Source organism: Parasteatoda tepidariorum, chromosome 6 (assembly GCF_043381705.1).
Source record: "Parasteatoda tepidariorum isolate YZ-2023 chromosome 6, CAS_Ptep_4.0, whole genome shotgun sequence".
Lineage (NCBI taxonomy): Eukaryota > Metazoa > Arthropoda > Arachnida > Araneae > Theridiidae > Parasteatoda > Parasteatoda tepidariorum.
This window is the reverse complement of record NC_092209.1, coordinates 10,100,759-10,117,893: the sequence shown is the minus strand read 5'-3', so window position 1 is coordinate 10,117,893 and position 17,135 is coordinate 10,100,759. Positions and strand designations below refer to the sequence as shown.

Sequence of the window (17,135 nt, the reverse complement as noted above, 5' to 3'; positions counted from 1 at the left end):
TTTCGTGAGAATGACCCATATATAACACTACTTAAAAAGCTTAATTTTTAACTGAGTAACCATCTATAAAATAATTTGCGAAAAGCGTAGTAGCCCTGAATATAGTAAACAACATAGCACGCATTAAAATAACAATTTTGTTACTACTGGAAAAAAAAATTACCCACAAAATGAAGCAGGTTGGCATCTCTGGTATTCACAATTCTTTTTTATATTCCCTTGCCATTATAAGCAGACAAAAAAATCTCATTTTTAAAGTCGCGATTTCGTTTTCAATTTTTATTCCATGACCCATCTAATTTCAGAAAAAGCCTCCAATTTCATTTCTTATGCATAATTTTTTTTTATCTTTCAGAAAGGTGAATTCACGTGGGATACTGGACTTCAACATATGGCATTGGGTGCTTTTTATTTTGGATACGTGATAATCCAAATTCCAGGTGGAATGCTGGCCGAAAAATATCACGCCAAACATTTCTTTGGCGTTGGAGTTCTCATTACTTCCATATTTACCCTATTAACTCCAGCTGCGGCCAGGCACAGTATTGGAGCTTTAATAGCGGCTCGTTTTATTCAAGGGCTTGGACAGGTAAGACTTCTAAACTCCTATAAACTCCTTATGCATTTGTTTATCAGTTATCAAGATCCTTCAAAACACTTTGCCATTCATTTCTTAGTTTTATATGATTCCTTCTTCCATTTAAAAAAAAACAGTTTAACCTTTTGCATTCCAAGTAATTAAATCGTTCCGGCTGTATTCACACCGGCTCGTTTCATTCAAGATTTTTCAAGGGCTTGGAAGCAGTAAGACTTCTAAGTTCGCATAAATTCTTAATGCGTGTGTTTATCAGTCCTTTAGATCCGTCTAAGCACTTTGTTATTTATTTCTTTGTTTGATATAATTCCTTCTTCTATTTGTAAAAAGCAAATCATGTTTAACATTCATTTTGCACTACGAGTACTTTAATCGTTCCTACTTTAATCGTACTGGATCGTTTTATTCAAGGGTTTAGAAGTGGTGAGACTTCTAAGTTCGCATAAATTCTTAATGCGTGTGTTTATCAGTCATCTAGATCCGTCTAAGCACTTTGTCATTTATTTCTTTGTTTGATATAATTCCTTCTTTTATTTGTAAAAAGCAAATCATGTTTAACATTTTGCACTACGAGTACTTTAATCGTTCCTACTTTAATCGTACTGGATCGTTTTATTCAAGGGTTTAGAAGTGGTAAGACTTCTAAGTTCGCATAAATTCTTAATGCGTGTGTTTATCAGTCATCTAGATCAGTCTAAACATTTTGTCATTCATTTCCTTGATGTAATTCCATCTTTTATTTGTAAAAATAAAATTATTTAACCTTTCCAACTCCGAGTAATCTAATATGCTGTTTGAGCCAAGACAAACACTAAATCTTTTAATTTTCAATCTAAGCTACATAGTAATATTTAGCTACATAGTAACATTTAGCTACATAGTAACATTTAGCTATATTTTAAATTTACTTAGTACAAAAGTTTCCTAAACTCATTAAATACTGTGGTTACTAATTATTAGGGTATAAGAATTTTCAGCTTTAAGGTGGTGACTTTCGATGTCTTTCGATGTCTACTCACAGATGATACATTCGATAATAAAAAAGTGATTTTTTTCGATAATTACAGTTTTCTATAGGACCGATATTGATTGTAAAGTGGCTGTAATAGACAATCCTATATAGGATCAAAATTGTCACAATATGGGTCCTATAAGAACATGCACCGAGGGACCAATATTGAGATGCCTAGATTTCTGAATATCGGTCCCATATAGGGCCGATATAGGACTTATCTTGGCTGAATTATGATTATAAAATATCGGGTGAATCTGACCGTTCTATATACGGCCGACATTGGTTGTAAAGTTTCTGTAAAGCATTGGGTGCAATAGAATTCTGGAAATATAATTCCATTAAATTAGTTTAAAATATAATATTAGTTAGAAATATAATTCTACTAAGATTTGAGGCCCCATCAACAGTCACGAACCTTAAAATTGAAAAACTTTTATACCTCGATAGTCAGTAACAGCAATTTTTTAAGAATTTTAAGAACTAAATTAAAATACTGTATGATGCAAATTAAATGATTTAGTGCTTTTATCAGTTCTAACAGCATTTTAAAGCACTCTGATTGAAAAGGGTTAAATTGAATGGAATGCAAGACCACCCTGAACAATTTTTTATCTACCATTTTAAAATTAAAAATATGCATTACAACGCTAAAATTAGATCTTAAATTTTATAATCTATTCTAGTGTGTATGGATTTATCTTTAATTTTTGCTCATAACAAAGTAGCACTTTGCATGTATTAAGCTGTTTAATAGTAGAAAAAATAAGTACGTTCAAATTGTACCGTGTTGAAGCTATAGTGGCAAGTTTACTCCAACTTTTATAAAATCTTACCTACCACTTTTTAAACATTTTAAATAATGTGGGTAATAAATTTTTTGAGAGCATTATTGCATACCTGCCAACTTTTACGCATTTGGCGTAAAATTTTATTTCTATATTTAAAGTGGTAGTAAAATGTATGCTTTTTAAATATTCCTTGAATTTATGGACTTATTATCGTTTTGACCATCGCTATTTTTTAAAAATTAAGCATGTATATTACTATGTAATATTGACGTGGTAGTTCGCATAATCTTTTTCAAATTACAGCATTTGTTTCTGCCTAAAATTGTAATACAAATTCAATTTTACTACCACTGGGGAAAATCATCCTCGAAAAGATTAAAAGTTGGCAGGTATGTTATTGTAATTAAATTAAGACCTACCATTGTCGAAGAGTTCCTCCTCACCCAAACGACGCACGACAGAAGCTCAATCTTATTATATGTTAAGATCATTACAAACTTATTAGAGCCACCTCATAATTAGGTTGCTCTTCAGGTAAACTTTATATGAAATATTAAACCATTATTGACCAAGTACAAATAAAATAATTATAAAATAAATCTAACAATACAAGTGGTACGTTAAATTTTAAAAAATTTATATTTTGTGGAATGTTATTTTTGCTAAGCAACATGTTAGTACATTTTGTGATTCTTACAATGCAACCAACTTTCCATGAAAAGAACAGGTGAAATCGATGTTTTGTCTCTCTTTCAACAATGTTTATAGTTATTATCAAACAACAAATATTTAAGCAATAGTTTTTGAAGTTTCGACAGAACTTTAACCTTTTGCATTGCGAATACAATATCATATTAATCGAGTAAAATATCATATCAACATACATATGGCGTAAGAGAAAAGTCGGCAATATCATTTTCGCCAATTTTTTCTAGTTTCAAAAAAATAAAATAAAAATTATTAGTAGTGCAAAACTGCTATTTTAATTACATTAAAAATTTGCGTCTCATTAAAATAAGTCAACATTTAAACACACTTTCAAAGAACCAACAGACCAACTGTACAGATATGCCTGCCAACTGCTCCGGACACGCCAAAATAATTTTTAAAAAAATAAATAACTACAAACTAAAATTTGCAAATATTTGAATAAGTTTGCTAATTTTTTAAAAGGTTTAACATGACATAACATAAATAAAGTGGTGAATATATAAGCCTACGAATTAATTAGAAATAGTGGTGAATAAAAATCTAATAAATTGAATTTATTAATCAAAGAATCACAATTAATGAACTACCACTCGAAAATATTTATTTGCTGTCCGGAGCAAATTGGCATCTCTGACTATATATTTGTTTCAAATATTTCAACGTAATTGTTGTCGAAATAATTTTAAATCACATTTATTCATATAAGAATAAAGTGTGAATATATAACTTTTGTAAACACATTAAATATGAAAATAAAATCTTTAGGAAAACCCAGAAAAGCTAGTTGATATGAAATATGCCGTTGAAACCAACACCTTCTATATCAAGCGTTGTTAAAACTAACGTAAACACGAAATTGTTTGAATTTTAAAGTACATTTTTTTTATATAATTTCTGGGACTGTTTTGCAAGATGATAAGACTCTCGTTCGTGAGAACGGGTGTTCGAATCCAGCCATCACCTCCTACATCAAGTAGTCCGCGCAGACTGTTTAAAAAGTGAGCAAGTTGTGCGCATGAACCCAAAACCTTTTGTGAAAGTAATTGAGAGAAATTTATCTTATATATTTGAGAATTGAATCTGTAGTGGTTGACAAGTCAATAAGGCAAACCAATAATATTCATAAATAAAATTAATTTTTAGTCATATATTTGCTACCACTTTCTTATTTTAACTATATTCTGTATTAAATTACTCGTTCGGTAAATGGATATCCTTCACAATGATCTGATCGGACTACCTATTAAAAACCGTGTGGAGGCTTTCAGTTATAGGAGGCGTTGTTAAATCTGTCTGGTCACAAAGTATTCCTCTGGTTGAGGTCAAAATTACGATCAGTGGATAAATGAAAGAATGCATGAATGGGTACTAGTTATTAACATACAAAGATTTCAGAGTAATGAATTTCGATTTCTACCCACGCTACTGAAAACTATGATGCTTTTTGCAAAACTTTTATAGAGTGGTAGACAATTAAAGGCTAATGTTTTCAGAATTTTTGTTAATGCTGCTACCATTAGAAACTTCACGACTAAGTTCATATAAAGTGTCGTTTTATATGAACTTTTGAATCATTTACATGTAGTGGTGTGGAATATAACTTCAAATGAAATTTATGAGGCAAAGAATTACACATAAAATCATAAGCTTACCTACCACTCGAAGAAATTTTCGTAAAAGGGATAGAAGATTCTTAGCCCTATAGCTGGTGGTAACATCGGAGGGCAAAAGGTTATAACAAACTATCCAAATCTTATGATAATGCTAATAAATAATTGCGAGTACTATAAGTACGAATAACTTTTGATCCTATGATCGGATCTTCGCTCGCTAGAACCTGGCCTGAAAGCGAAACTGAAGAAAGTAAAAACTGGTAATAGAACTACTTCAATAATATTTATTTTTAACAATAAACAATTTATGGTTATTAATTCTTTCAAGGGGAAGAAGCAATTCATTATATAAATTGTATACTTTAAAAAAAACTGCTAGTTTTGGATATTTTATTTTTCCATAAAAAAGCTGAAAATGAAATTTCATTGTTACCAGTTTTTACTCTTTTCCGTCTTGATATATATCGACTTTCAGCCCTGTCTAGAACTCATAATAGCCATACAACCATTAATAAAAAATCAGAATATGTCACTTAAACTAAAGAAGCTACTATATACAGCAATGATCCGCCCTATACTTACCTATGCCTCACCTGACTGGACAACGATACCTCAACATCTACTGAAGAAATTAAACCAATGCCAAAACAAGATCCTTAGAAAAATAACCTGTGCAAGATGGTTCATCCGGAATACCAATATACATGCAGACCTCAAAATACCAACTCTATCACAGCATATATACAAGCTAAACGCAGATTTTTTCGATAAAGCCATAGAATGTAAAACAGCAAATTTTAATGAAATCTTTAAATTTGAAAATTATATCAAAGATAAAAACTACAGACCAATAGCTGCACATTTCACCTCCGACGCCTCATATCATAACTATCAAAACAAATAATTTCATCAACCTTTCTGAAAATAACGTTTACTCATGCTGATACAATTCTGAACAACTCCAAAATCAAACAAACACAGTTTAGAGCAAGCTGCTCAATTTATTTTTGATTCCTTTTTAGTTATTCAAGCAAAGAGCTTGAAACATTCATAAAAGCAACTCCATTGCCTGCTTACCTCATTGCTCAACCAAAACTGTTCAAAAATTCCAGATGAATGGGATAGGGGCCGCTTCGCGCCCAGGTGCCCAATAGAATCTAAACACTAGGACTAGTCTAGAACTCAATCTTAATGGTTTGAGGGGGTGACCTTAAATCTGTTAAATAATCAGTAAAGACGATATTTCAAGCCAAATTTTTTTTGAAGAAATTCAACTTTTTTTAAATTTTACTACGAACTATTTCACCGATTTCACTCAAATTTCGTATTTAGCCCTGTAAAATTTCATTCCTCACAATTCAAAAATTTTTTTCGACTGTTATTAAATAAATTATTAAATATTTACACAAAATTGTATTTTGCATGGAATTATCTTTGCGTAAATAAACTTTATAATTGCGAGGAAAAAATTTTAAATTCTCTTAAAAAGTTCTCGAATTATGGAGAAATACGCAGAAAATAAATCTAACGTTAAGGGGTCCAAGGTTCAGACCTCTCTTCTGACCAAACCTACCTGCCGTAATCTCGGATTGGGACCCTATTTCCGATATTACGGCGATCCCCTATGTTTTGGGGGTCAGAAATCTCAATACGTTGAGAAAGCTAGGTTTATTCAAAGGAAATACGCTTTGGTGTCTGATTTCGTACTTTAATGTTCTTATTAATAAGCAATTTTGAGCGATCCTTCAAACCCTTAAGATTGAGTCATTGAACATGAACATCCGATCATTAGATCAAAAGTTATTAATGATCCGTATCTGTTTTTTTTTTGGGGGGGGGTTGTGCACTGTTCACATAAACAATATATATATTAAAATGGTGGTTACATAAAATGAGAATAACAAATATGATAACCTGAACCATTTGATCTAGAGAAGTACTTTTCCGTTACCACCGCCATCTATCAACCACCAAAGACGTTAGAAATAACGTTTTCACCAAGACTATCATTATACTTTTGCAAGCGTTTTTTCTATATATTTTCCAGGCTGCTACCTGGCCAGCTATGAATACCCTTATAGGACGATGGGTACCAACCATGGAAAGAAGTCGAGTCTCTGCAATCGTTTATACTGGCTGTACAGTGGGTGTTGTTGTATCATTTGCAGTATCCGGAGTTCTGTGTGACAGCGACTTTCTGGGGGGATGGCCATCTGTATTCTATGTTTTCGGTAAATTTTCATTTTCTAATAACTCAGATCCTTATAGTAAATACTTTTATATTGTCAACTCAGATACACAGCTGCATTCATAATAAATTTTGATAACTGGGAGGGAGTGTAAGTTCATGGCTAGAATTTGGAAATGTTCATCATTTGAAAGAAAATTTCCTCATACACTTCTACGATCTGCTGCCCATTATGAACTGGCTATTCGTGTGCATTTGAAAAAGCACTGTTTATTTAAATTATCTTAATTTTATGTTAATTTTACGTTCAGTAACTATTTCCTAAACTTACATTCAAATAGGTCAAAAATAGTTTTTTAATCGTTACTTAATGATTTGGCGACTATTTTGGCAACCAATTTGGCGAGCTCAGGAAGCAACTCAAATTTATAATAGAAAATTGAAAAACAAGAAAGTTTAACAAGCTCTAATGAATTAATGTTTAAAAAAACACGAGTTTAAAAGCATCAAAAAGAGTGTCAAAACCGTGACGAAATTCTAATAAAAGTATTTTAACTCTTTCTATTTCCTCTGGAATTCAATCAGGTTTCAAAGTTTTAAATTTCGTATTCCTGGTTTATGGTCTAATTTTACATTTTAAACAAAGATTCCAAAATTATAAAGCGACAAAAATTTCCATAGCAAAGCATGCCATGGAAATATATATATAAATTTATTTTTATTGATTTAAAGGCAATAACTTCAAAAAAGTTATTTGGTGACTTAAACTTCGGCACATTAAATTAGCCTATTTCCTTCTCAGGCTTAAATAAAGTCATCAACAATTCATCAGATTGCATATCGTTCTTACAATTTTTATTATTTAAAAAAAATACAGTCATCGGATTCTTTTTGTATTACATGCAATAGCTTTCTCACTAACATCTTAAATAGTTATACATACCTGCCTACTTTTAATTACTTCCATCAAGCTTTTTCCCAGTGGTATTAAAATGGAATTAAATTTTCAATTGTAAGCAAAAGAATACGTTGTATTTGAAAAATCATCAGTTGACAACCATGATAGTAATACATATTAATATATATGCTAAATTTTTTTACGAATACTGGTAATCAAAAACAGTTTAAATTTAAATTTATAAAATAAAAAATAGTATATATTTACTACCACTTTAAATATAAAAATATTATATTGCGCCAAATGCGTAAAAGTTGGCAGGTGTGGTTATATACTACCTACAATGTTTCCTTTTACTAAATTTTCAGAGATGCCAACTTGTTCCGGACAGCAAATATATATTTTAAAGTGGTAGTTTATAAATTGTGATTCTTGGTTTAATAAATTCAATTCAGTAGATTTTTATTCACCACAGTTTCTAAATAATTCGCAGGTTTATGTCTTTCACCACTTAATCGTAATTATGGGAATTTCCTCTTACTGTACTTATCGTGTATATATTTAACCCAGACAACGTACCCTTACGTTTATTTTGTGCTGATTCATGCCTTTTACCTTTATTCACTCGAAAATCGAGTATCTTTTTCTGGCCCTTAAAAGGGCCTTTTATATAGACGATTTTAATATATTTTATATATGCGATGTATATTACTGTATTCTCAACCAATGTTTATCATCACATCCTTGTTTATCGTGTATTTTAATCTAACTTAGACTGCGTTTAATTACGCTCAACCCATTGTTTAATCACTGTTCTACTCAGCACGTATACGCTTGCGTAACCTCTCTAACCCCTTTCCTCCCTTATTCTGCATTAAATCTTAGATGAAGGTGTAGATAGCCCTTCGAGCTAGGAACACCGTAAGACATAGTTTATATCGGTATATCGGTAGTAATTATGTTATGCTATGCCTTTTAAAAAACAAGCAATAGTGGTCAAATTTTTGTAAAATTTACATGTAGTTATTTACCGTTTTTGTTAATTATTTTGACGTGTCCGGAGCAGTTAGCATCTCTGCATTTTTAGCAAGAAATCTTAAAAAGTATATATTTGGAACTGTGAATACGGTTTATCTTGTATATCTTGGCTTTTCAACTATATGGTGCAAAAAGCGTAGTACCACTGAATGTTTGACCTCTCAGAAAAACCAACTAAAGTAACTTTCTTTAGGTGCTATTGGATGCATATGGTATCTTTTCTGGCATTTTCTAATTTACGAACGACCAGAAGATCATCCCCGAATAACTAAAGCCGAGCTAGCTTTGATAAAAAAGGGACAGAGTGAAATCATTCAGAAAGAGGTAACTTTACATTTTTTTATAACTTTACATTATTTTATAATAGCTAAAGTGTATCAATAGACTACAATGTTTTTCACTCTTTTCAGCTCGTCATACCTTGGAAGTCTATCCTAACATCACCTCCAGTGTGGGGATTAGTTATCGTACACTTCTGCCAAGACTGGGGAAATTACACGTTACTCACTGAAACCCCTCTTTATTTGAGTTATGCTCTGCATTTCGATATTGAAAAGGTAATCAACGTTACTCACTGTTAACCCCTCTTCATTTGTGCTCTGCTTTTCAATATTTAAAAAATAAGCAACGTTACTCACTTAAACCACTCTTTATTGAAGTTATGCTCTGATTTTTGATGTTAAAAAAATTAGCAATGTTGCTCACTTAACAGTACTTACAGTACTCAGTAACAGTACTCACTTAAACCCCTTTATTATTTGAGCTACAAATAATGAGGGGTGTGACTGCATTTCGATACCCAAAAAATAATCAATGTAGCTCACTAAAACCGATCTTTATTTGGTTTATGCTCTGCTTTTCGATATTCAACGGCTAACCAACTGCAATCGCATGATATATAAAAAATTTATTAAGCGGTAAACAATTTACATTTAACTAGTAAAAAAAACTTTAATTTAATTCAAAGCTAACAAAAATTAACCCTTTCCACTCGAGAGGTGACTGTCAGTCACCACTGTCACCTGTAAATTACCCACCACTCTAAATGTGAAATTATTTTCACCTTAATGTTTAGTTACCACTTCATTCAATGATCTCCGGGTATTAAGTTTGTGAAAAGTCTTTCAAAATGTTAGTGGTTGAGTCCATTCTTTTAACAGCTGGAAGAACTTCGAGTGAAAAGGGTTCATTTTAATTTAAAAACAACATCGTTAGAAACTAAATGGATTTACTTACATTTTTCACATGCCGTGATAAATTAAAATAACTCGCTTCCTCCAAAAAGGGGGGGAAATATCACTCATCTCCTACCATTACTTTATTTTTAATACGACGCTATGACCACTATTAACCCTTTCGCGCCGACTGTCACAAATACGTGACAGCATGAAACCGTATCAATCAGGGTAAAAAGATAAAGCTGGTAATCAAAGTATTTCTTTAGCAGTTTATTTGTGGGCGGAGTTATAATTGTTTGACGTGAAAAGCTTTTTTGTAAATTTNATTTAAAAAATATAAGTCACAAGATCTATAATTTTATGTATTTAACAGATTTTGACTTGTAGGAATATTCAAACTTTCCCATTAGTAATCACTAAAAATAAAATATTTGAGATATTAGTCTTTAACATTTTGCAAAAGGGACATGTCCCAAAAATAGAGCATTGGCATTTGAACGATTAGTATGCATATGAGAGATACAACAGCCAACAAACAAAACTATAAAAGTGATAAAATATTATTTCATTAATATTCACTTTCTCGATTCAATTATACATTAGATTTAACTATATTTTAACTATCACTGTACTTAAAAATGTCAAGAATATATGTTTAGATCGGAAATCTTCCTAGCATTGTTTATACAATAATTTATTTAAAAAACTCAAGGTGTCAAAAAATCAAAATCATTTTGTTTATGTTACTTTTTTTTGAAAATTTACAAATGTTTTTTTTTAATACCATTCTTTGCAATATTTGGTGCGAGCATCATATATATATATATATATATGTATTCCTATTCTACAAACCCGTCAATCCCTGCAAAATTCTTCCTTTTTTTCTATGATTGCAGGGCTACCAACTTTCTGCGCTTTATGTGAAAATTTCTTCGAGTGACAGTGAAGTTTATGTTTTAATGTATTTGTTTTTATTCATTTAAATTTATTTCCCACACCACTAAACATAAATTATTTAAGAGTTCATATGCAGCGCCACTTTGATCCAGCTCTCTCGAGGTGAGGCTTTTAAAATGTTGGCAAAATTACCAAACATTCTGAAAGTTTCGATTTTCAAATGTCTATCACTCCATGAAAATATGTTTCAAAAAGCGTAGTAATTGGCTGGCTTGTGATTGTTCTAAGCTAAGTGAAATTAATTTCGATTTTGCATGAAATAATGAATTTTTATTTTCCAGAATGGCTTGTTGTCAGCTCTTCCCCAGATAATGAGTGCTATTATGGCTTTTATTGCAAGCATTGTTGCTGATAAACTTCGGCAGAAAGGACGTTTCGGTATCACCAGTATTCGAAAAGTCGTCAATTCCATTGGTAAGTATTTCACTAACAAAGGCTGGTGGTTGCTTTTTCCACTTTAAACAACGGAATCTTTATTTATTAAGACTATTTTATATTTTTGAGTCTTGTTTATTAATCTCTTGTCAGCATTGAAATTGAATACATTGAATTGCAAAGGTGGCCAATTTTTAGCTCCTCACGGACTACCAAGCATTTAAACTCTAGTTTGATTATAAGAAGTTTTCTTACTGATTAACCCTTAACCCCTTGCTAACAGCAAATCTTTGTTATAAATTTTAATCTAGCAACACATTAGCAACTGCGACCTCAATCAGGGCATGTGTTACTGTGAATGACCGAAAGTGGTGAATGTTGACAATGACATAGTCACTTTGGTGAATGTTTGAAATATATACAATGTCTAGTTAAGTGCCACTGCCCGGTATACCCTACAGTGATGTTTTTTAAGGTTCAGGGTCATTGCCCGGTATTCATTTGCCCGGCATAGCCTACACAGATGTTTTTTAAACACGTTGAATGCCATGCTAATTTTACATGGCTTGCCCGTCTGGCTAAACGGTAAATACCTACGTACAATATTTGCAAATTTTATTTGACAAATTTTGCTAGTTTTTTAACAGGTTTAGCAAGACTCATCTGAAAAACATTTTTTAAGAGGTTTAGCAAGACTCATCTGAAAAACATTAGTGAATTATATGAGCCTACAAATTGTTTAGAAATAGTGATGGATAAAAATCTACTAAATTGAATTTATTAAACTAAGAATAACAATTAATAAACTACCACTCGAAAATATTTATTTGCTGTCCGGAGCAAGTTGGCATCTCTGAGTATATAAATAACACTATTTTTGTGTGTTCTATATTGCATTATTTTCCTCAAACCACTTTCGTAACGATAATAATATAAAAAGATTAAAAATTTACTCGAATTATGTTGTTTCTAATAATCTTGGCTTCGCCGGTGACCCCCGTGGAGCTACGAACAAACTCAGTACCGATCACCGGTGACCTCCGTGGAGCTACGAACAAACTCAGTGCCGGTCACCGGTGATCCCCATGGCATTCAACATGTTAACATGCTACTGAACTAAGCCAAATAGCTGTAACTTTAACATGCCATCATGCCAGCGGATTTCATCGGTTCTCGAGTTAAAAATAATTTGCATAAGAAACTATATTTTGTGATGTTTAGCCGTAATATTGTTTATTAGTTCTTCCCTTTTTAGTCACCTTTTTAAGTATTGCCAAAGAATCTATTCAAATAGAATGATGAGAATACTAAAAAAAAAGGATTCTTCGTATTCAAAAAATCTTTTTTTTTTTACTTTTTCTATAATTATAATTAGAAAAACCTCATGGAATTTCTAAGTTTTTTTCATTTGCAGTTCTTTTGTTTGAAATGCTTTTTTTACTTAACTTTCGTTTTAAATATTCTTTTTTAATAATAAGTACTTTTTTATATTAACATTACTTTTATTACTGATTTTTTTGTACCAAGCTAATTTTTTAGCTTCTATGTATATGAAATATGAAAATAACCGCCGAATTTCAATCGGTGTTGTTGGAAAATGATCAGATTTCGGAAAATTATATAAATTAGTTTATCTTAAAATAAAGGATAATTCTAAAGAGACTTTATTAAATGTTTATCTCAGGCTAGGTCCTCTAGAGGTTGGATGTAAACTTTTATTTTTATCACTGTATCTACTAACACATTTTAATGTGAAGTAAACACTCAATTAATTTTCAAGTTCACTTCTTGTGTTTCGACTAACCGTTGTAGTTTTTAAATCTATATTAAAATTTATTTCAAACATTACTGGTAGAAAAATTAAAACTTTTAAGTTTATTTTATTTCAAAATTTGTATTCCATTTTTATTTCAATTTATACATTACATACTCATGTCCCATTATTCCTAATGCTTTTCAACTCCAAATCTCAAACTTCGATTTAAAAAGTATGCAAAAAATAACGCATTTAATTTGAAATAAAGGTGAAAATTAGTTCAATAGTAGTGAAACTTGTGCAAAGAATTACATATGAGCAATAATTACGCACTTTGGAAATAGTTTCTCTCTTGCGAACTCTTTTCGGAAATGATTTTTCCCAGTGGTAGTGAGATTACAATATGAATTTTTTTTTATTTTTCCTATTCAAAAACTTTTCATTTTTTATATTTAGTAATTTTTGAATTTATATAGAAATTCAAGATATAAATAAACGAGCACATCAGCATGCATATAAATTAAATTTAAGGAAGTCTAATCCTTATTTAATGTGTTAAAGTTAAAACACACTATCAGGGAAGTCAAGGACAGCGAAATTAATATTATTTATTTATAAACTCTTCAATCAATTGTAACTATCACTATAAGTTACATTTCAAATTATTCATATTTAAATTGAAATCTACATATCATACCAGAGATGCCAACTGCTCCGGACACACCAAAATAATTTTAAAAAAACGGTAAATAACTACAAAGTAAATTTTGCAAATATTCGAATATTTTTGCTTGCTTTTAAAAAGGTGTAGCATAACATAACAGAAAAAAGTGGTGAATTATATATGCCTACGTACTGTTTAAAAATAGTGGTGGATAAAAATCTACTTAATTGAATTTATTAAACCAAGAATCGCAATAATTAAGTAAATTTTGAATACATTTTCTGCAATTCCATAAAAGAGTGTAAATTTTATAGTTGTATATCATNCAAGAATCACAATTCATAAACTACCATTTTAAAATATATATCTCTGTCATTCAACAAAATTAATGTCCGTGACATTTTAATACACGTCTATACATAAGCAGATGTGTCGATTGCATAACTGCCAACTTTTACGCATTTGGCGTAAAATTGTATTTTTATATTTAAAGTTGTGGTAAATATATATTATTTTTTCTTTTATAAACTTAATATTTAAAGCATTTTGATCACCACTATTCTTAAAAAAAATTAAGCACCTATATTTATATGCGGTACTATCGTAGTTCTCAGTTTAAGCTTTTTCAAAAACAACATATTCTTTTGCGTAAAATTGAAATTTAAATTCCATTTTGATACCACTGGGGAAAATCATAATGGAAGCGATTGAAAGTTGGCAGGTATGCGATTGGTGCCGTCTTCAAAATTCTGTATGCATGTGCCTTAAATAATCACGCGTATTGACGTTCTTATCACAATTAACATCTACCTGCATGAGGTGGCAAAACGATTTATCTATTGTTATTATTTTCCCTTTTTGACTCACTTTTGTAATATTGCCAGGCCAGCCAACTTCTTCTCTTTTTTTTTCAAAATAAACCATAGAATGGTAGACATTTAAAAACCAAAACTTTCAGAATTTTTGGTGATTTCTCCAACATTTTAAAAGTCTCAGCACAGAGAAGTTGGACTGGTAGAACTGGGCACCTGATTATTATAGCTAGCTGTAAAGAAAATAAGCTTAAATGAATAAAAAGTAATGCATTAAAATATAAACATAGCTAACGCTAGAATAAATGCTTACAAAAAACGTAGAAAGTTGGCAAGCCTGTAATACTAATCTAACTTTGTTGTTAGCATTTATGTTTGTGTTGTCCTTTTCTTCTTCTCTTTTCACGTCTCATATTTTTTTCATTTACACATTGAATGCCACCCTAATTTTACACGGTAAACAACTACAAACTAAATTTGCAAATATACACAGATTTTGCTAGTTTATGAAAGGTTTAGCATGACATAACAGACTGGATCGTGTAATTTTGGCAAGGTACCTGCCCGCGCAAGCGGGCACTAGACCTCTGATCTGTGTTATGCCCTAGGGCGACTGAGACTTATGGCATTGGAATCATGACATAACAGAAAAAAGTGGTGAATTATATATGCCTACGAACTGTTTAAAAATAGTGGTGGATAAAAATCTACTTAATTGAATTTCTTAAACTAAGAATCGCAATAATTAAGTAAATTTTGAATACATTTTCTGCAATTCCATAAAAGAGTGTAAATTTTATAATTGTATATCATGTTATACGCTGTCAGCCAGCTGTTTTTCGCTGCCTTTGTGAAAGGTCAGTGTCAGCAAGCGGTGGCAGACACAGTCTAAATGTAATTTCAGTGTCAGCCACCGGTGGCAGACGCAGTCTAAATGTAATTTCAGTGTCAGTCACCGGTGGTTGAAGCGGCCTAAATGTAATTTCTGAGTCAGTCACCGGTGGTTGACGTGGCCTGAATGGAAAGTCCAGTGTCAGCCACCGATGGCTGCTCGGCGCTCAACGTGTTAATCTCTGATGAACTACTAACTTCATTTTAATTCACTCTTTGAGTCGGCAATTATCACATAAGTACTGAGGTGTCTTCGTTGGTACAATGTTCGTGCTTTCTATTCTATTTGCATTCTATTTCTACAACAAATTGAAAAACACATGTTGGAAAAAGTTTCTAATTTTAATCTCTTTTAATAAAATTTTGGATTTTATTAATCTCCTCTTTTTGAGTTTTTAGTCACCTGTGGCAACGCAGCGCTCTCAAACGATAATCTAGCGATGACAGCTGATCCGATTTCTATCTAATAATTTAAAAAAATAGCTCAGAACTATTAACTAAAATTTGCTGATTTTTGGTTAATTTTGCCAATTTTTAAAAGGCTCTAAACGACGTTTTAAATAAACATTTGAATTATTTAAAAGAAAATAATGTATTAAAAACCTATACATCGAATTTACTAAACCAAGTATCACAAGCAAAAATGTCTACCAACTTTTATACACTTTAAAAAAGTGTTTTCTTAGTAGTAAAGGGAAAGACAATTAAATTGAGACAAGATTGTTTTGGCAAACTTAAACCTTTTGCTCGAAGAGTGCAATATATCATACTACCCTTGTACAATATCAGATTAATATAGATATCGCGGTGCGATAAAAGTTGGTAATATCACATTCAGAACTTTTACTAATTTAAAATGCCACTTTAATTCACATTATAAGTTCGTCTCATTAAAATTAAGCAGACCATTAATTACATTTTCAAGTTTCTACTAAGCCTATTATATATATGTGTCTAAATTATATACATGTATTGGTAACCACAATCTTTTTAAACCGCATTTATTTAAAAAAGAATAAAATCTGATTATGAAAATTTTGCCACTACATTGAATATAAGAATAAAATCTTCTGGAAAAGAAGGCTGGTATAATATATATATATATGTGTGTGTGTGTGTCTGTGTGTGTGTGTGTGTGTGTGTGTGTGTATATGTATATGTATGTATGTATGTGTGTGTGTGTAAATCGTTCTAGTATGATGGTGGTAAATCAAATTTAACATCAACTTTTTTCGCCTCTCCAATTAGGTTTCTACGGTCCAGGAGCCTGTCTCCTGCTTGTGGCTTTTGTTGGATGTTCTCCCACAACAATCATCATTCTTCTCTGTCTAGCTTTGGGCTTCAATGGATTTATCTATTCTGGATTCAATGTAACTCATGTTGATATGAGTCCAGAGTTTGCTGGTGAGTTTATTTGAACTTATATCGGACTGCGAGTATGCAAAATGTTGTAGTTGTTGTTTTGAGAATATTGTAGACAGTAATTTTTAAGCATTTTTAGAGGCAATGTTTTCATCAAATTAGTAATTTAATCCTAAGGCTTCAAACAATGATTCAAAAATAAAAATCTTTCTAGATAGAAGTCTGTTTGAGGATGGGTCACCAGGCAGTGGTGTCATTATACTAGATATTAATAGTACTAAGATCAAAATAAAA

At 31.2% G+C, this 17,135-nt stretch overlaps 1 protein-coding gene across 2 annotated transcripts in view; it reads left to right on the top strand.

Annotated features, from left to right (window-relative positions):
- Positions 1-17,135, top strand: part of LOC107437296 (putative inorganic phosphate cotransporter) — a 64,762-nt gene that overhangs the window by 38,605 nt on the left and 9,022 nt on the right. For both annotated transcript variants that reach the window (XM_071181984.1, XM_071181983.1), the window contains exons 3-8: positions 356-589; positions 6,770-6,953; positions 9,040-9,170; positions 9,257-9,403; positions 11,263-11,395; positions 16,728-16,883. In XM_071181984.1, coding sequence (XP_071038085.1) covers positions 356-589; positions 6,770-6,953; positions 9,040-9,170; positions 9,257-9,403; positions 11,263-11,395; positions 16,728-16,883 — 985 coding nt within the window. The remainder of the gene's footprint in view (positions 1-355; positions 590-6,769; positions 6,954-9,039; positions 9,171-9,256; positions 9,404-11,262; positions 11,396-16,727; positions 16,884-17,135) is intronic.